The sequence below is a fragment of the Eleutherodactylus coqui genome, chromosome 10, assembly GCF_035609145.1.
Source record: "Eleutherodactylus coqui strain aEleCoq1 chromosome 10, aEleCoq1.hap1, whole genome shotgun sequence".
Taxonomy (NCBI): Eukaryota; Metazoa; Chordata; class Amphibia; order Anura; family Eleutherodactylidae; genus Eleutherodactylus; species Eleutherodactylus coqui.
In genome coordinates, this window is record NC_089846.1 from 142,137,947 (window position 1) to 142,154,830 (window position 16,884).

General features: G+C 47.1%; 1 protein-coding gene across 1 annotated transcript in view; it reads left to right on the forward strand.

Annotated features, from left to right (window-relative positions):
• The first annotated feature begins 1,376 nt into the window (after window positions 1-1,376).
• Window positions 1,377-16,884, forward strand: part of PRSS16 (serine protease 16) — a 33,636-nt gene continuing 18,128 nt past the window's right edge. Inside the window, exons 1-4 of the mRNA XM_066582000.1 lie at window positions 1,377-1,510; window positions 4,791-4,972; window positions 6,334-6,433; window positions 8,946-9,075. Of these exons, the coding sequence (XP_066438097.1) occupies window positions 1,450-1,510; window positions 4,791-4,972; window positions 6,334-6,433; window positions 8,946-9,075 (473 nt within the window). The 5' untranslated portion in view covers window positions 1,377-1,449. The remainder of the gene's footprint in view (window positions 1,511-4,790; window positions 4,973-6,333; window positions 6,434-8,945; window positions 9,076-16,884) is intronic.

Genomic DNA, 16,884 nt, shown 5'->3' on the forward strand with positions numbered 1-16,884 from the left:
GGACTCTGTGCTTTAGCATCTCACCGGCAAGTTGTATCTTGTCAATAAGTTTACGGGAGGAAACCATACCCAAAACTGTGAGGTAGATGTTTTTGTGATGGAGATCATTCAGTGTCCTAGGGTATTTATTCTATTGGAATACATAGGGAAGGAATGAAAGTTCGGATGAGGAGTACAACTAAATACGGGGTGGAGACGACCGTCGGTAGCTGCGGTTCGACTGTCCCTTTGTTTTGAGTGGCCCCTCAATGCTTCGGGAATGGGCGGAGGACATTGTCTCCATTAGAATGGGCTCCCTTGGGATGCTGATGCGCGTTGGACTCCTTGAATTCCACTCCCTTCCAGAGGTTGAGTGTTGAGTTCCACTTTCCATCGGAGGGAGGCTTTTCTGTGCGACAGAATCTCAGGGGCGAACTGTATTTATGTTAGGCTGCCTGTCCACGGGCGAGTTTTCATTGCGTTCCGCGTGGCGATAATCCGGCCGCGGGGAACGCAGTGAAAGTTCTCTATAACATTGCTGTGGAGAGCGCAGCCCCCCTGTCCACGAGCGAAGAATCATTGCAATTCTCCGCGGTCAGCCTATCTGTTAGATAGGCTGACTGGCGGAGAACCGTCTGTAGGCGCCTGCTCCCGGGCGGCGGCTCACGCAGCAGATCTCTGCCGCGGGATACCACAACACCCGTGGACAGGCAGCCTTAGTAGGTTTTAGGTGAGCAAACCAGGTGACGACACGGGCAGACTGGACTGTCAAACTTTCTATTTTCTATGAAGACAGCAAAAAGAGATCTTGAAACCATGAAGAACGGATATAGAGAATTGTCCAATTGTCATCATACTAGACTGATGCAAAGTTCGGTATGCGAATATACAATGGGTCCATTCGCATCGGCGGTGTTCGCCTGCCATGGCGCCGTGTTGTGATGCAGCCTATTCTTTCTTTTTGTGATATTGCCCATTGTCTCCAATGGGGCCGGCGGCAGAGGATTCCTTCGGCCCCGCGGGGATGTCAGGCTGCTTCCATCTGAAAACGCTTCGCATTGAGGGGTTTCCACATGGATAGCATGGGTGATATTGCCCTGATAGTGTGAAGGAGCCCTGACTCTCCCTAGACGTGGCAGAGGAGCTTTGATCTTCCCGACAAGTCGCTCAATGTATCAAACTCTAATTCCATGATTTTACAGCGATGGTGAGGATCCCACAAATCTAATGATACCAAATACTGCAATACGTCCCACTGACTCCTGAGATATGCCGTGTACATAGAGACAGACGCACAGCGAAGGGTTACATTTCCGGTCATGTATCATCTGCTCTGAAGCAAAAACAGAAGCTGAGCTTGCAACTTCTGGAGTCAGTACAAAGTTGGCGGAGTCATGTGATAATGTGTCATGTGACGGGGAGCTCACTGTGAGTAGGAAGCTGGGCTTTGTGTTTCGCTCTCGCCTTCCCATGATGATCACCCTGGGGCTGCAGCTTCTGCTTGTTCTGCTCCTCGGCGGGGCGGACGGTGGTGAGTTTCATACTTATTGCACGCCTCCACAAGTGATGACCGTTGGCGTTATCTGCGGGTTTGTATTATTGTATGATATGACGCAGCGCTGACCGATATCACACAGACGGCACCGGTCTTATGTATTCTTTTCACAAAAAGTTGCGGATAACTTGTGCCAATTGCCAAACATTAGGAAGCCGCTGCTGCGGCCATTCATGTTGGGGCGCGTCCTGTCTGCGTTACACCGACCCTCTACACCCGGGGGTTTCATCACGCAGACTGGTGGTCGGTGGGTAAATAAGTTGCAGCGACTTCTGTTCGGTGTTCCTGGTATGAGCGATATCTTGGCAAACGAATGCCCGTCGTTGGCACGCTTCAGTGACCTTTCTGAGCGATTATCTGCATGACGCTGCTTGATGTGAAGCTCCCATAGGCTGCGCTCACACGGCCGCATGCCTAACACCCTGCGGTCAGCCGGTCAATCGCCGCATATGGCAGTGATATTGCACTGCACATGACAGCGTAGCTCATGCCACTGTCATGCCACATATGCCACCCGTTGGTAAATACATTGCGTGTGGACGGCGTTGATTACGCACCCATAGAGAATAGTGGGCTTCCTTGCATGTCGTACGTACAAAATACAACATGCTGTGTTTTTTGCGCTTGCGTATTATGCAATGCTTCCACGGACATGTGAGCGACACCGTGTAAGACGATATATTTGATTCCCTACGAATTACGGCATATCACGTGTGGACATCGTGTGAGCTCAACCATAGGCTATAATTCTGTATCAACCAGAAGTCGCTGGTAGTGTAAATGGCGCGGGCGCCCGGACGGGGAGAACACAAGGATGATCTAAGTGGTTGTAAGTACGTTTATGTTCTATAACGCATGGTACGTTCCGCTCACCTGTCGGCGACACCTTTCTGAGGGCCTGTTTGAAGCCTCCATCACCGAATCCCTTTCTAAACACAGGACAGAGCGGCGTCGCATGCTGCGCTACCTCGTCCGGTACAAAGCTGCAAGCCCGGCCACAAACCAATCTAAGACCGCTCCAGCCAATGGGGTCACTTCGCTGCAGTTTGGTTCTGTCATATAACTGATTCATTCGGCAAGGGGTTACTGTCCCCCCAAACAGAGCAGGAAGCCCCCGGCGCTGGAGGGCACTGGCGGTGTACAGGGTTGTGGCTGTGACTCTGCTGCGCTGTGTTTTTGTATCTCTTTTTGTGCTGTGGCAACAGTGTTGCTTTCTGCTGAAGCGTGAACATTGGTTAAGCCCGTTCACATCTGCGCCGATGCGGCACAAAATACCGGATGAAATAGCGCAGCATGCAGCGCCTTTTCTTTTTGTAAAATGCCCGGCTGCTGAGCGGAAACCAAACAGACCCCATTATAGCCGACTGTCCAGGGGCGTTGCCATAAACCGCCGGGGATTTCTGCCGCAGAGGAGCGTTATGTCACCACAATTTTTCGCGATGAACCTATCATTATGACCACGATTTTCCGCTCGTGTACATCAAGTTGCGCTTCCCATAGTTATCCTATGGAAAGCGTTCATCGCGTTACCCACGTGCGGATTATTGCCGCGGCTAACGCAGTGAAATATTGCAGGAGGCCTTAGACTGCTTTCACATCTGCGTTGGGGGTTCCTTTTTCCTGCCTTGTTGGGGGAGCAGGAAAGGGGAATTCCCTGGCCGAACGGAATCCATCTTAAGACGGGACTGAACCGCGCCGGACAGACCCCACTATAGACCCTATAATGGGCTCCATTTGGTTTATGCTCAGTAGTCCAGAATTTTACTGGATGAGAAAGCGCTACAAGTAGTGCTTCTTCCCCTGATATTTTGTGCCAGATCTGCGACAGAATTTCCCAATGAAGGTTCGAGCACAAATGCGAAAGCGGCCTAAACTGAAGCACCTGGGTCCCAATACAAAGTGTGTAACAGGACCCCCACCTGCCATGTATCATTTGTAATACTGGCGTCTTTTTATGTGGCAGAGAGGGCATGTGAGCCCCCTAGGGCCGCAGGGTGCGGCTGCTACCCCCTAGGGCCGCAGGGTGCGGCTGCTACCCCCTAGGGCCGCAGGGTGCGGCTGCTACCCCCTAGGGCCGCAGGGTGCGGCTGCTACCCCCCCAGGGCCGCAGGGTGCGGCTGCTACCCCCCCAGGGCCGCAGGGTGCGGCTGCTACCCCTACACCCAAGGATCACAGTCCCTGTGATATGCTGATGGCTCCTCCAGGCTATGGTGAGCAGTCTGATGAAATGACTAGTAATTCATGCCAGAGCCGGATGTTGGTTGTGCAGCGCTGATCATGCTTGGGCTTTGCGCCCCTCATGTTTGGTGATGGATGACAGTTCCTGCATGGCTTCCTGTTCAGGTATATTAGTTACAAGAAGCAGAACATGACTCTACGTGGGCGTCTGAGCAACAATGAAGGAATTCAGACCTAAAGAGAGTAGACCTTTACACGCAGCTCCACCTTATGGAGCAATCATACAGGCAGTTAACCGTGCCCGCTGTGTGTCGTGATGCTGCCAGGCGCCATATCACAGCATATACTATTCTCATACGAGCTTCGCACGATAATAGAACGCGCAGATGTGTGGTTTTTTTAGCATGTTGCAGAGTTTTTTATCGCACCCCATCACTGTGATGAGGTGCGCAAAGATAGAGCAGACAGCGCTCGAAAATTGCGTCGTTCGAGCACTGGTCTGCGAAGCCCCATTGAAGTCAATGGCAGTGTTGTATCGCGGCGTTTGAAATGGCGTGCTAATTGTGGTAAGAATCGGTCTGTGTCAGAGCCGCCTGAGGCCGATCACACCCGCCGCTTTTTGCCGAGGTGTTCTGAGCAGCGCTCTAATGGCGGTACAACATTCCCATTGATTTCAATGGGGCCTCGCAGACCTGCGCTCGAACGCAGCACTTCTGATGCTGTGGTTTTCTAACCTTGTCTGTTGTGGTGTTCTGCGTTTTCATGTTTCCTAATACACCTCATCCCCCTTCACAATGACGGGGCCGATTAAGGAGCGCTGTCAAACACCCTTACAGGAGCCCAAAAATGCCGCCCAAAATCGCTGTAAATTTGAGTGCCGTTTTCTAAACATGTGTGAGCGCGAGCGGCCCTACTGTCACCCATGTGGACACACCCTTATGCAATCCAATTGTCCTCAGCAGTATATACGTGTGTGTGTAGTATATATTAAGCAGTATGTCCCCATGGCCAGCCTGACTCTGCAGTGTCCTTCTTCTGTATGGATGTCGGTGACTGACCTTCTCCCTGTTCATTTTAGGCTGGAACCAAAGACAGATCCGAAAAAAAGTCCATCAGCTGCGAGAGGTCCAGAACTATAAAGACTTCTACAGCCGTCTTGGGTTTCCTAAGGCAGCTTCCTTATATGTGCCCCCAATAGAAGGCTTTCTAACGCAGCCGCTCGACCACTTCAACCGGAGGAATAATGACACATATAGGCAGGTAAGGCTGCTTCCCAAGCTGCTCATCGGATATTCATCGTGACCTGGAAACCCCTTTAATAAACATTAAGCCTGGGTTCACACAGGGCGGATTTGCTGCAGTTTTTCCGTTGCGGTTTTGCCGTAGAAGAAAAGCTTCTGCGGCAAAACCGCTTCAAAGGTTAATTTTGGCTTGCGGATTTTCCTGCAGATTTTCTTGCAGAAAAATCCGCAGCGTTTTACTTTTTGCTGCGGATTTTGCTGCGTCCATAGAGGTCTAGGGACAAAAAAAGCGCTGCGGAAAAGACGGAGGAATGGACATGCAAATGCAGCGGTTTTGCCGCAGTGCGGATATGCAATGGCAATCCGCGGCAAAACCGCAGCAAATCTGCCCTGTGTGACGTCAATAGGTCCCTGCATTAACCTATCAGGACATCATGGAGGACGACTCCTCTGTAGCTTCCTAATTATATAGTATGGCGTGCGCACGCAATGAAAGAACTTGTGTCTGATTGGTTTATCAGTCTTGAGTCTCTACCAGCTCTCTGGCGTTACAATCCCGGAGCCCTAATTTATTAAAGCACATAATACCTGCCCGTTATGGGCGTATAACAGATTACATAGTGGTATATACTTCTTGTTATTCGTTAGGCTATATGGAGTCTCCACCCTCCCCAGGCCCGTGTACAAACTAACCTTTGTCTCCTCACCATGCGGTCAGTCAAAGACCAGTTCCTTTGCCTCAGAAGTTGAGAAGAGGGGGGGAAGGGCTAGAGAGAAACCCAAGATATACTTTCAGCTTCACTGCATACCTATGTAATTTAACCCTAGAGAGGCTGCACGGGAACCTAGACTTATATTGGGCTAATATATATATATATATTTCATCATGCCATTGTCCAGCAATTGCCATAACGAATGATGCGGCCATCAGCCTCTGCAGAGTCAAATCACTACAGCTGTGTAATACATCTAGTTTATACAGATCAATAGACATTTTACGCTAACCAATCATCACTTCTACTACAAGGGGTGTGGCCTAAACTGCGCCAACATTTTGGCATTTTATTTTCTAAATTAAGCCAACTAATAGGTGGTCTGAACTTCATTTATCAGTCAGTGATAAACCTGGTGCACCTTAAGACAGTCTAGTGTAGAGATGCTTTTACACCTAAGGATTTATCGTTCGCACGAGTGAATGAAGTCAGTGTACCCTTTAGATCGTATTAGTGAATAAGCCCCATTATGTCCACTTATTACATGATCACTTGTTCATTATCCCTCGGAGCGATATCTGCTTATTGCTGGGGGGAGGGGTCCGGATGGGATCACCCATTAATTGTCCATGCCAATCCCATGTGCTTTTCTTTAAATCCTCTGTAGAGATATTGGATAAATGAAGAATTTTGGAAACGCCCAGATGGACCGGTCTTCCTGCTGATTGGAGGAGAAGGTGCAGAGTCTGAATTCTCAGTCTTAGCCGGTTGGTACAATGCACTGCTCCTTATTCTCCACGTCTGCCTAGTATGTAAGCTTCCTGTGTGTAGGTGTCATGTCTTGTTCGAAGGATCTGCCCAACTGGAGGTGACAAGTTAGTGGGAAGTAGACAGGAGCAAACCAGTAACCAATAATACGGGTCTCTTCATATTAGCAAAGGATACGGGGATAATGGACAGAGAACTTTACAGACCAACGTATCCGATCTACCTGAACCGGACTAGTCCCTCAAGTAAAGCACCCACCTGGAAGAGGGCAACCCCCCCGCCCCTCCCGCCATGGTAGAAAGACTGAAGACCAATCTGAAACTAACTGAAGTAATGAACTAAACATTAATAACAGTCCTAGAATAACTGGGCACTTAATACCAGCAAGGGGTGAGCATAAAAACAGAATAACAGACACCCTTAGAACTAAAGGCCCATTTACACAGGACGAGTGTCGGGAAACTTGTCCCTGTGTGTCCGCGCTCCTGCACAGGAGCTAGCAGAGCTGGCTTGCGGATCGACCAGCAGGGGGCAGGGCAGTGCAGGAGATTTCTCTCCTCTCGCTCCCCCTCCCCTCTCCATTGGGATACACAGCGGCCGTTCGCTATTGAACGGCGGCTGTTTAAACTGCACGATGAGTGATGAACTTCAACGCTCATGCTTTATGCTGCATAAAAGATGAGCGATGAAGCTTATCGTGCAGTTTAAACAGTGGCTGTTCAGTAGTGAACAGCCGCAGTGTTATCTCAATGGAGAGGGGAGGGGGAGCGAGAGGAGAGAAATCTCCTGCACTGCGTCGCCCCCTGCTGGCCGCTTCATGTTAGGCCCCACATGGAATATTGCGCACAGTTCTGCACACCGGTGCTCAGGAAAGATGTTACAGTGCTGGAGGGGGTTCAAAGAAGGGCAACTAAACTAATACATGGAATGAGAGGACTGGAATACCCAGAGAGGCACCAAAACTGGGATTATTCACCCCGGAAAAAAGACGGCTAAGGGGCTACCAAATAACGATGTATAAGTACATGAGGGGACAATACAAGGATCTCTGCCAGGATCTGTTTATACCCAGGACTGCGACGGTAACAAGAGGGCATCCGCTACGTCTAGAGGAAAGCAGGTTTCATCACCAACACAGAAGGGGGTTCTTTACTGTAAGAGCAGTAAGACTGTGGAACTCCCTGCCTGAGGACGTGGTGATGGCAGGATCCATAGAGGTATTTAAAAGGGGACTTGATGTCTTTCTGGAGAGGAAGGATATTACAGGATATAAATCTTAGGTTAATTGTTAATCCGGGTATACAGGCAGGTAGGAACTATTAGGGGTTGGTCCAGGGAACAGTCTGATTGCCATTAGGGAGTCGGAAGGAATTTTTTCCCCAAATGGGCTAATTGGCTTCTGGCCTTGGGGTTTTTGCCTTCCTCTGGATCAACAACACAGTAGGATAGACAGGCTGGACTAGATGGACATTGTCTTCATTCGGCCTTACGAACTATGTTACTATGTGTGAGCCAGCTCTGCTAGCTCCCTGCAGGAGCGCGGACACGCAGGGATGAGTGTTGGGTATCGTTTGCCCGACGCTCGTCCTGTGGAAATTGGCCTATTTATATATTATGCATTAACGGCTAATAGGCTGATTTGGGTAAAAGGTAACCCACCCAGCCGACCCATGCTGCCACCAGTGGGAGGTGTCTCTCCCTCGGTACCCAGCGCTGAATGACAGCACACAAGCTCTGCCCGGTGCATCAGGACGTTCGGGTACCATGATGACATCACCTTGGACCAGACCCAAAAGCAGGAAGTCCCAACTCTGTTGGCACCATGACAGTGTGCTATAAAGGACATTACTATCCTAGCCTGCCATGACCTCCTGATCTCACTTCATTCTACGGTCCCATGCTGTAATCCTTTGCTCTGCGGTTTAGGAGACGTTGTTTCTGATACTCCGATGCGAGGAGCAAAGTTTAGTGTCATTTGATCCGAGCAGCGGGATCATCTCCCCACAGAAGGACTGTCTACAATGGAAACAAGGAAAGCTCCTGCTCCTTCAGCTAAAACCCACCCTTAGGCTGCGGTCACACGGGGCGTAAACCTTGCAGAATGACTGCAGCGGGACCGTAGAGAAATACCACGAGATTTCCGCCGCTGAAATGTTCGGCGCGGGTTTTGAAGCAGCTTTGCCGCCTGCATTCCACTGCTGATGTCTTTCCCATAGAGAGGAGAGATGGCTGCAGCGGAGACAGCGATAAATTGACATGCCGCTTCATTGCAGCCTGGCGCTACGGCTTCTCCGCAGCGTGGGGACGACATCTTTGCAAATCTCATCCACTTTGTTGCTTTGTCCCGGGATATAAATTGCTGGCGGATTTCCGTGCAGACAGTCTCTTGGTCCCGTTTACGGTCTGTCGGTATTATTGTGCGCCGTGCCCTTATTGTAGTATGTTCTAGTGTCTGCCCTGTGACGGCCTCGTCTGAAAGCACCCTGACAACTATATGTACCTTTAATGTAGGTGAGCATGTGGAGCTGGCGCAGAAGCATCAAGCCCTTCTGGTGGCCCTGGAACATCGCTACTATGGGGCCAGCATCAATCAGGACGGCCTGACCCTGGAGGCAATGAGGTTCCTGTCCAGTCAGCAGGCGTAAGTAAAGCATACAGCTCTGCCAGGAGGCAATAGCAAAGGTGGCTCTGTCCCTCCATATTGATCTATTCATGTCTAGTATATATAAAAAGTCCTCGGCTACCTTAAAAGGGATTCCCCGCGACCTAAGGAGACTATTTCACCCAATTAGAACCGGATAAAGAAACCCTTTCCATGTTTATAGGAATAGTTAATAGTTTTTGATCTTCTGAGTGTATGGTTACTCTGTTGTCTGTAAGTGGCCATGGGGCGGCCATCTTTTCTGAGCTAGATAGAACAGCATTTAGCGGAGGGGTGTCCAGTCTCTGAGCCCAGATGGCTATGAATGCAGCCCACAGCGGCAAACGAGCCATTTATGGCATGGAGAACTCCCAGTGGGCCAACTGCTGCGCTTCATTCTACACAATGACTACATGCGATTAGCCCGCCTGCCCAACTGCTATTGTGTGACTGAAGTAACGGAGTACAGAGACGTTGGCACGCAGAAGGGAGGAGCCCGCGAGGAGACACTGTCCACGAGCGGAGAATCATTGCGAATTTCCGCTCGCGTGTGGCGATTCGCAGCATGCTGCAATTTGCCGCGATTCTCTGCAGTCAGCATATCTGTCAGATGGGCTGACAGAGAACAGCCGTCTGCCGGCTCCTGCTTCCAGGCGGCGGCATCCCGGGCGGTGGATCTCCGTCACAGGATACCGCAACGCCCGCGGACAGGGATCCTTAGACACAGGTGGCTACATTGTTGCAGTTTGTGTATCAGTTATTATGCACTGAATGTGATGCAGTTAACCCCTTCATCTCACCGCTTGATTTAATAATATCGCGGTTACAACAATTTAAGCTAAATGTCTGTCTCTGCGTATTATCCCACACCTCACCACTCACCACTACAGACTGTGACAAGGGCTCCGGCGTCCGAACAAAACAAGTCACAATTAATTGCCAGCCACTAATAATAGTAATAAAATCAGCGCTCACCACGGCGCTTTGTGGCGGCACGACACAGGATTTTAGGATTTTTATATAGATTGTTACCAAAATTAAAAATCAATAAATTCTTTGCATCTACGTGTAACACAGGAATTTCATTTATATACTTGGTAATTTACGGCTACAGGATGTAAGGTTACATCGCGGGCGCATGGTACTTGGTACAACAGGAAGTAAACTTATGTCCTGTGTTTAAAGTGTCACCGCAGTGCCAATCAAGGCGATACTGTAGTGATGTATCACTACTCGCCTCTGGGGGACTAATCCCAGCGGCCCTGCCCCAGCGATCGCTCTGATTGGTCAGTCAGCATTGACTGACCAATCAGAGTGCAGCAGCCGAAGTTTGTGCCATTTACATTGTGAGCTCTCTGTCAACCGCAGTCTTATCGATGGCTGAAGAGGGAGATCCGAGTGAGCATTGTGTAAAAAGAAGAAAAATAACAGCGGTCGTGGTTTGTGTAGGTAGTGTAGTGTGATCAGTCGGTGTAGTGGTGGTCAATGTCTTTAGTGTAGTGTGATCAGTCGGTGTAGTGGTGGTCAATGTCTTTAGTGTAGTGTGATCAGTCGGTGTAGTGGTGGTCAATGTCTTTAGTGTAGTGTGATCAGTCGGTGTAGAGGTGGTCAATGTCTTTAGTGTAGTGTGATCAGTCGGTGTAGTGGTGGTCAATGTCTTTAGTGTAGTGTGATCGGTGTAGTGGTGGTCAATGTCTTTAGTGTAGTGTGATCAGTCGGTGTAGTGGTGGTCAATGTCTTTAGTGTAGTGTGATCAGTCGGTGTAGTGGTGGTCAATGTCTTTAGTGTAGTGTGATCAGTCGGTTTAGTGGTGGTCAATGTCTTTAGTGTAGTGTGATCAGTCGGTTTAGTGGTTGTCAATGTCTTTAGTGTAGTGTGGTCAGTGTAGTGGTGGTCAATGTTATTAGTGTAGTGTGATCAGTGTAGTGGTGGTCAATGTATTTCGTGTAGTGTGATCAGTGTAGTGGTGGTCAATATATTTAGAGTAGTGTGATCGGTGTAGTGGTGGTCAATGTCTTTAGTGTAGTGTGATCAGTGTAGTGGTGGTCAATGTCTTTAGTGTAGTGTGATCAGTCGGTGTAGTGGTGGTCAATGTCTTTAGCGTAGTGTGATCATTCGGTGTAGTGGTGGTCAATGTCTTTAGCGTAGTGTGATCATTCGGTGTAGTGGTGGTCAATGTCTTTCGTGTAGTGTGATCAGTGTAGTGGTGATCAATGTATTTAGAGTAGTGTGATCGGTGTAGTGGTGTTCAATGTATTCAGTGTACTGTGATCAGTCAGTGTAGTGGTGGTCAATGTATTTAGTGTAGTGTGATCGGTGTAGTGGTGGTCAATGTATTTAGTGTACTGTGATCAGTCAGTGTAGTGGTGGTCAATGTATTTAGTGTAGTGTGATCAGTCGGTGTAGTGGTGGTCAATGTCTTTAGCGTAGTGTGATCAGTCAGTGTAGTGATGGTCAATGTCTTTAGTGTAGTGTGATCAGTGTAGTGGTGGTTAATGTCTTTAGTGTAGTGTGATCGGTGTAGTGGTGGTCAATGTATTTAGTGTAGTGTGATCAGTCTGTGTAGTGGTGATCAATGTATTTAGTGTAGTGTGATCAGTGTAGTGGTGGTCAATATCTTTAGTGTAGTGTGATTAGTGTAGTGGTGGTCAATGTCTTTAGCGTAGTGTGATCAGTCGGTGTAGTGGTGGTCAATGTATTTAGAGTAATGTGATCGGTGTAGTGGTGGTCAATGTATTTAGTGTACTGTGATCAGTTGGTGTAGTGGTGGTCAATGTATTTAGAGTAGTGTGATCGGTGTAGTGGTGGTCAATATCTTTAGTGTAGTGTGATTAGTGTAGTGGTGGTCAATGTCTTTAGCGTAGTGTGATCAGTCGGTGTAGTGGTGGTCAATGTATTTAGAGTAATGTGATCGGTGTAGTGGTGGTCAATGTATTTAGTGTACTGTGATCAGTTGGTGTAGTGTTGGTCAATGTATTTAGTGTAGTGTGATCGGTGTAGTGGTGGTCAATGTATTTAGTGTACTGTGATCAGTCAGTGTAGTGGTGGTCAATGTATTTAGTGTAGTGTGATCAGTCGGTGTAGTGGTGGTTAATGTCTTTAGTGTAGTGTGATCAGTCGGTGTAGTGGTGGTTAATGTCTTTAGTGTAGTGTGATCAGTCGGTGTAGTGGTGGTCAATGTCTTTAGTGTAGTGTGATCAGTCGGTGTAGTGGTGGTCAATGTCTTTAGCGTAGTGTGATCAGTCAGTGTAGTGGTGGTTAATGTCTTTAGTGTAGTGTGATCGGTGTAGTGGTGGTCAATGTATTTAGTGTAGTGTGATCAGTCTGTGTAGTGGTGATCAATGTATTTAGTGTAGTGTGATCAGTCTGTGTAGTGGTGATCAATGTATTTAGTGTAGTGTGATCAGTGTAGTGGTGGTCAATATCTTTAGTGTAGTGTGATCAGTGTAGTGGTGGTCAATGTATTTAGAGTAGTGTGATCGGTGTAGTGGTGGTCAATGTATTTAGTGTAGTGTGATCAGTCAGTGTAGTGATGGTCAATGTCTTTAGTGTAGTGTGATCAGTGTAGTGGTGGTCAATGTATTTAGAGTAGTGTGATCGGTGTAGTGGTGGTCAATGTCTTTAGTGTAGTGTGATCAGTCGGTGTAGTGGTGGTCAATGTCTTTAGTGTAGTGTGATCAGTCGGTGTAGTGGTGGTCAATGTATTTAGAGTTGTGTGATCGGTGTAGTGGTGGTCAATGTATTTAGTGTAGTGTGATCAGTGTAGTGGTGGTCAATATCTTTAGTGTAGTGTGATCAGTGTAGTGGTGGTCAATGTATTTAGAGTAGTGTGATCGGTGTAGTGGTGGTCAATGTATTTAGAGTAGTGTGATCGGTGTAGTGGTGGTCAATGTCTTTAGTGTAGTGTGATCGGTGTAGTGGTGGTCAATGTCTTTAGTGTAGTGTGATCAGTCGGTGTAGTGGTGGTCAATGTCTTTAGCGTAGTGTAATCAGTCAGTGTAGTGATGGTCAATGTCTTTAGTGTAGTGTGATCAGTGTAGTGTGATCGGTGTAGTGGTGGTCAATGTCTTTAGTGTAGTGTGATCGGTGTAGTGGTGGTCAATGTCTTTAGTGTAGTGTGATCGGTGTAGTGGTGGTCAATGTCTTTAGTGTAGTGTGATCAGTCGGTGTAGTGGTGGTCAATGTCTTTAGTGTAGTGTGATCAGTCGGTGTAGTGGTGGTCAATGTCTTTAGCGTAGTGTAATCAGTCAGTGTAGTGATGGTCAATGTCTTTAGTGTAGTGTGATCAGTGTAGTGTGATCGGTGTAGTGGTGGTCAATGTCTTTAGTGTAGTGTGATCGGTGTAGTGGTGGTCAATGTCTTTAGTGTAGTGTGATCGGTGTAGTGGTGGTCAATGTCTTTAGTGTAGTGTGATCAGTCGGTGTAGTGGTGGTCAATGTCTTTAGTGTAGTGTGATCAGTCGGTGTAGTGGTGGTCAATGTCTTTAGTGTAGTGTGATCAGTCGGTGTAGTGGTGGTCAATGTCTTTAGTGTAGTGTGATCGGTGTAGTGGTGGTCAATGTCTTTAGTGTAGTGTGATCAGTCTGTGTAGTGGTGATCAATGTATTTAGTGTAGTGTGATCAGTGTAGTGGTGGTCAATATCTTTAGTGTAGTGTGATCAGTGTAGTGGTGGTCAATGTCTTTAGTGTAGTGTGATCGGTGTAGTGGTGGTCAATGTCTTTAGTGTAGTGTGATCAGTCGGTGTAGAGGTGGTCTATGTATTTAGTGTAGTGTGATCAGTCTGTGTAGAGGTGGTCTATGTATTTAGTGTAGTGTGATCAGTCGGTGTAGTGGTGGTCAATGTCTTTAGTGTAGTGTGATCAGTCGGTGTAGAGGTGGTCAATGTCTTTAGTGTAGTGTGATCAGTCGGTGTAGTGGTGGTCAATGTCTTTAGTGTAGTGTGATCGGTGTAGTGGTGGTCAATGTCTTTAGTGTAGTGTGATCAGTCGGTGTAGTGGTGGTCAATGTCTTTAGTGTAGTGTGATCAGTCGGTGTAGTGGTGGTCAATGTCTTTAGTGTAGTGTGATCAGTCGGTTTAGTGGTGGTCAATGTCTTTAGTGTAGTGTGATCAGTCGGTTTAGTGGTTGTCAATGTCTTTAGTGTAGTGTGGTCAGTGTAGTGGTGGTCAATGTTATTAGTGTAGTGTGATCAGTGTAGTGGTGGTCAATGTATTTCGTGTAGTGTGATCAGTGTAGTGGTGGTCAATATATTTAGAGTAGTGTGATCGGTGTAGTGGTGGTCAATGTCTTTAGTGTAGTGTGATCAGTGTAGTGGTGGTCAATGTCTTTAGTGTAGTGTGATCAGTCGGTGTAGTGGTGGTCAATGTCTTTAGCGTAGTGTGATCATTCGGTGTAGTGGTGGTCAATGTCTTTAGCGTAGTGTGATCATTCGGTGTAGTGGTGGTCAATGTCTTTCGTGTAGTGGTGATCAATGTATTTAGAGTAGTGTGATCGGTGTAGTGGTGTTCAATGTATTCAGTGTACTGTGATCAGTCAGTGTAGTGGTGGTCAATGTATTTAGTGTAGTGTGATCGGTGTAGTGGTGGTCAATGTATTTAGTGTACTGTGATCAGTCAGTGTAGTGGTGGTCAATGTATTTAGTGTAGTGTGATCAGTCGGTGTAGTGGTGGTCAATGTCTTTAGCGTAGTGTGATCAGTCAGTGTAGTGATGGTCAATGTCTTTAGTGTAGTGTGATCAGTGTAGTGGTGGTTAATGTCTTTAGTGTAGTGTGATCGGTGTAGTGGTGGTCAATGTATTTAGTGTAGTGTGATCAGTCTGTGTAGTGGTGATCAATGTATTTAGTGTAGTGTGATCAGTGTAGTGGTGGTCAATATCTTTAGTGTAGTGTGATTAGTGTAGTGGTGGTCAATGTCTTTAGCGTAGTGTGATCAGTCGGTGTAGTGGTGGTCAATGTATTTAGAGTAATGTGATCGGTGTAGTGGTGGTCAATGTATTTAGTGTACTGTGATCAGTTGGTGTAGTGTTGGTCAATGTATTTAGTGTAGTGTGATCGGTGTAGTGGTGGTCAATGTATTTAGTGTACTGTGATCAGTCAGTGTAGTGGTGGTCAATGTATTTAGTGTAGTGTGATCAGTCGGTGTAGTGGTGGTTAATGTCTTTAGTGTAGTGTGATCAGTCGGTGTAGTGGTGGTTAATGTCTTTAGTGTAGTGTGATCAGTCGGTGTAGTGGTGGTCAATGTCTTTAGTGTAGTGTGATCAGTCGGTGTAGTGGTGGTCAATGTCTTTAGCGTAGTGTGATCAGTCAGTGTAGTGGTGGTTAATGTCTTTAGTGTAGTGTGATCGGTGTAGTGGTGGTCAATGTATTTAGTGTAGTGTGATCAGTCTGTGTAGTGGTGATCAATGTATTTAGTGTAGTGTGATCAGTCTGTGTAGTGGTGATCAATGTATTTAGTGTAGTGTGATCAGTGTAGTGGTGGTCAATATCTTTAGTGTAGTGTGATCAGTGTAGTGGTGGTCAATGTATTTAGAGTAGTGTGATCGGTGTAGTGGTGGTCAATGTATTTAGTGTAGTGTGATCAGTCAGTGTAGTGATGGTCAATGTCTTTAGTGTAGTGTGATCAGTGTAGTGGTGGTCAATGTATTTAGAGTAGTGTGATCGGTGTAGTGGTGGTCAATGTCTTTAGTGTAGTGTGATCAGTCGGTGTAGTGGTGGTCAATGTCTTTAGTGTAGTGTGATCAGTCGGTGTAGTGGTGGTCAATGTATTTAGAGTTGTGTGATCGGTGTAGTGGTGGTCAATGTATTTAGTGTAGTGTGATCAGTGTAGTGGTGGTCAATATCTTTAGTGTAGTGTGATCAGTGTAGTGGTGGTCAATGTATTTAGAGTAGTGTGATCGGTGTAGTGGTGGTCAATGTATTTAGAGTAGTGTGATCGGTGTAGTGGTGGTCAATGTCTTTAGTGTAGTGTGATCGGTGTAGTGGTGGTCAATGTCTTTAGTGTAGTGTGATCAGTCGGTGTAGTGGTGGTCAATGTCTTTAGCGTAGTGTAATCAGTCAGTGTAGTGATGGTCAATGTCTTTAGTGTAGTGTGATCAGTGTAGTGTGATCGGTGTAGTGGTGGTCAATGTCTTTAGTGTAGTGTGATCGGTGTAGTGGTGGTCAATGTCTTTAGTGTAGTGTGATCGGTGTAGTGGTGGTCAATGTCTTTAGTGTAGTGTGATCAGTCGGTGTAGTGGTGGTCAATGTCTTTAGTGTAGTGTGATCAGTCGGTGTAGTGGTGGTCAATGTCTTTAGTGTAGTGTGATCAGTCGGTGTAGTGGTGGTCAATGTCTTTAGTGTAGTGTGATCGGTGTAGTGGTGGTCAATGTCTTTAGTGTAGTGTGATCAGTCTGTGTAGTGGTGATCAATGTATTTAGTGTAGTGTGATCAGTGTAGTGGTGGTCAATATCTTTAGTGTAGTGTGATCAGTGTAGTGGTGGTCAATGTCTTTAGTGTAGTGTGATCGGTGTAGTGGTGGTCAATGTCTTTAGTGTAGTGTGATCAGTCGGTGTAGAGGTGGTCTATGTATTTAGTGTAGTGTGATCAGTCTGTGTAGAGGTGGTCTATGTATTTAGTGTAGTGTGATCAGTCTGTGTAGTGGTGATCAATGTATTTAGTGTAGTGTGATCAGTGTAGTGGTGGTCAATGTATTTAGAGTAGTGTGATCGGTGTAGTGGTGGTCAATGTCTTTAGTGTAGTGTGATCAGTGTAGTGGTGGTCAATGTCTTTAGTGTAGTGTGATCAGTCAGTGTAGTGATGGTCAATGTCTTTAG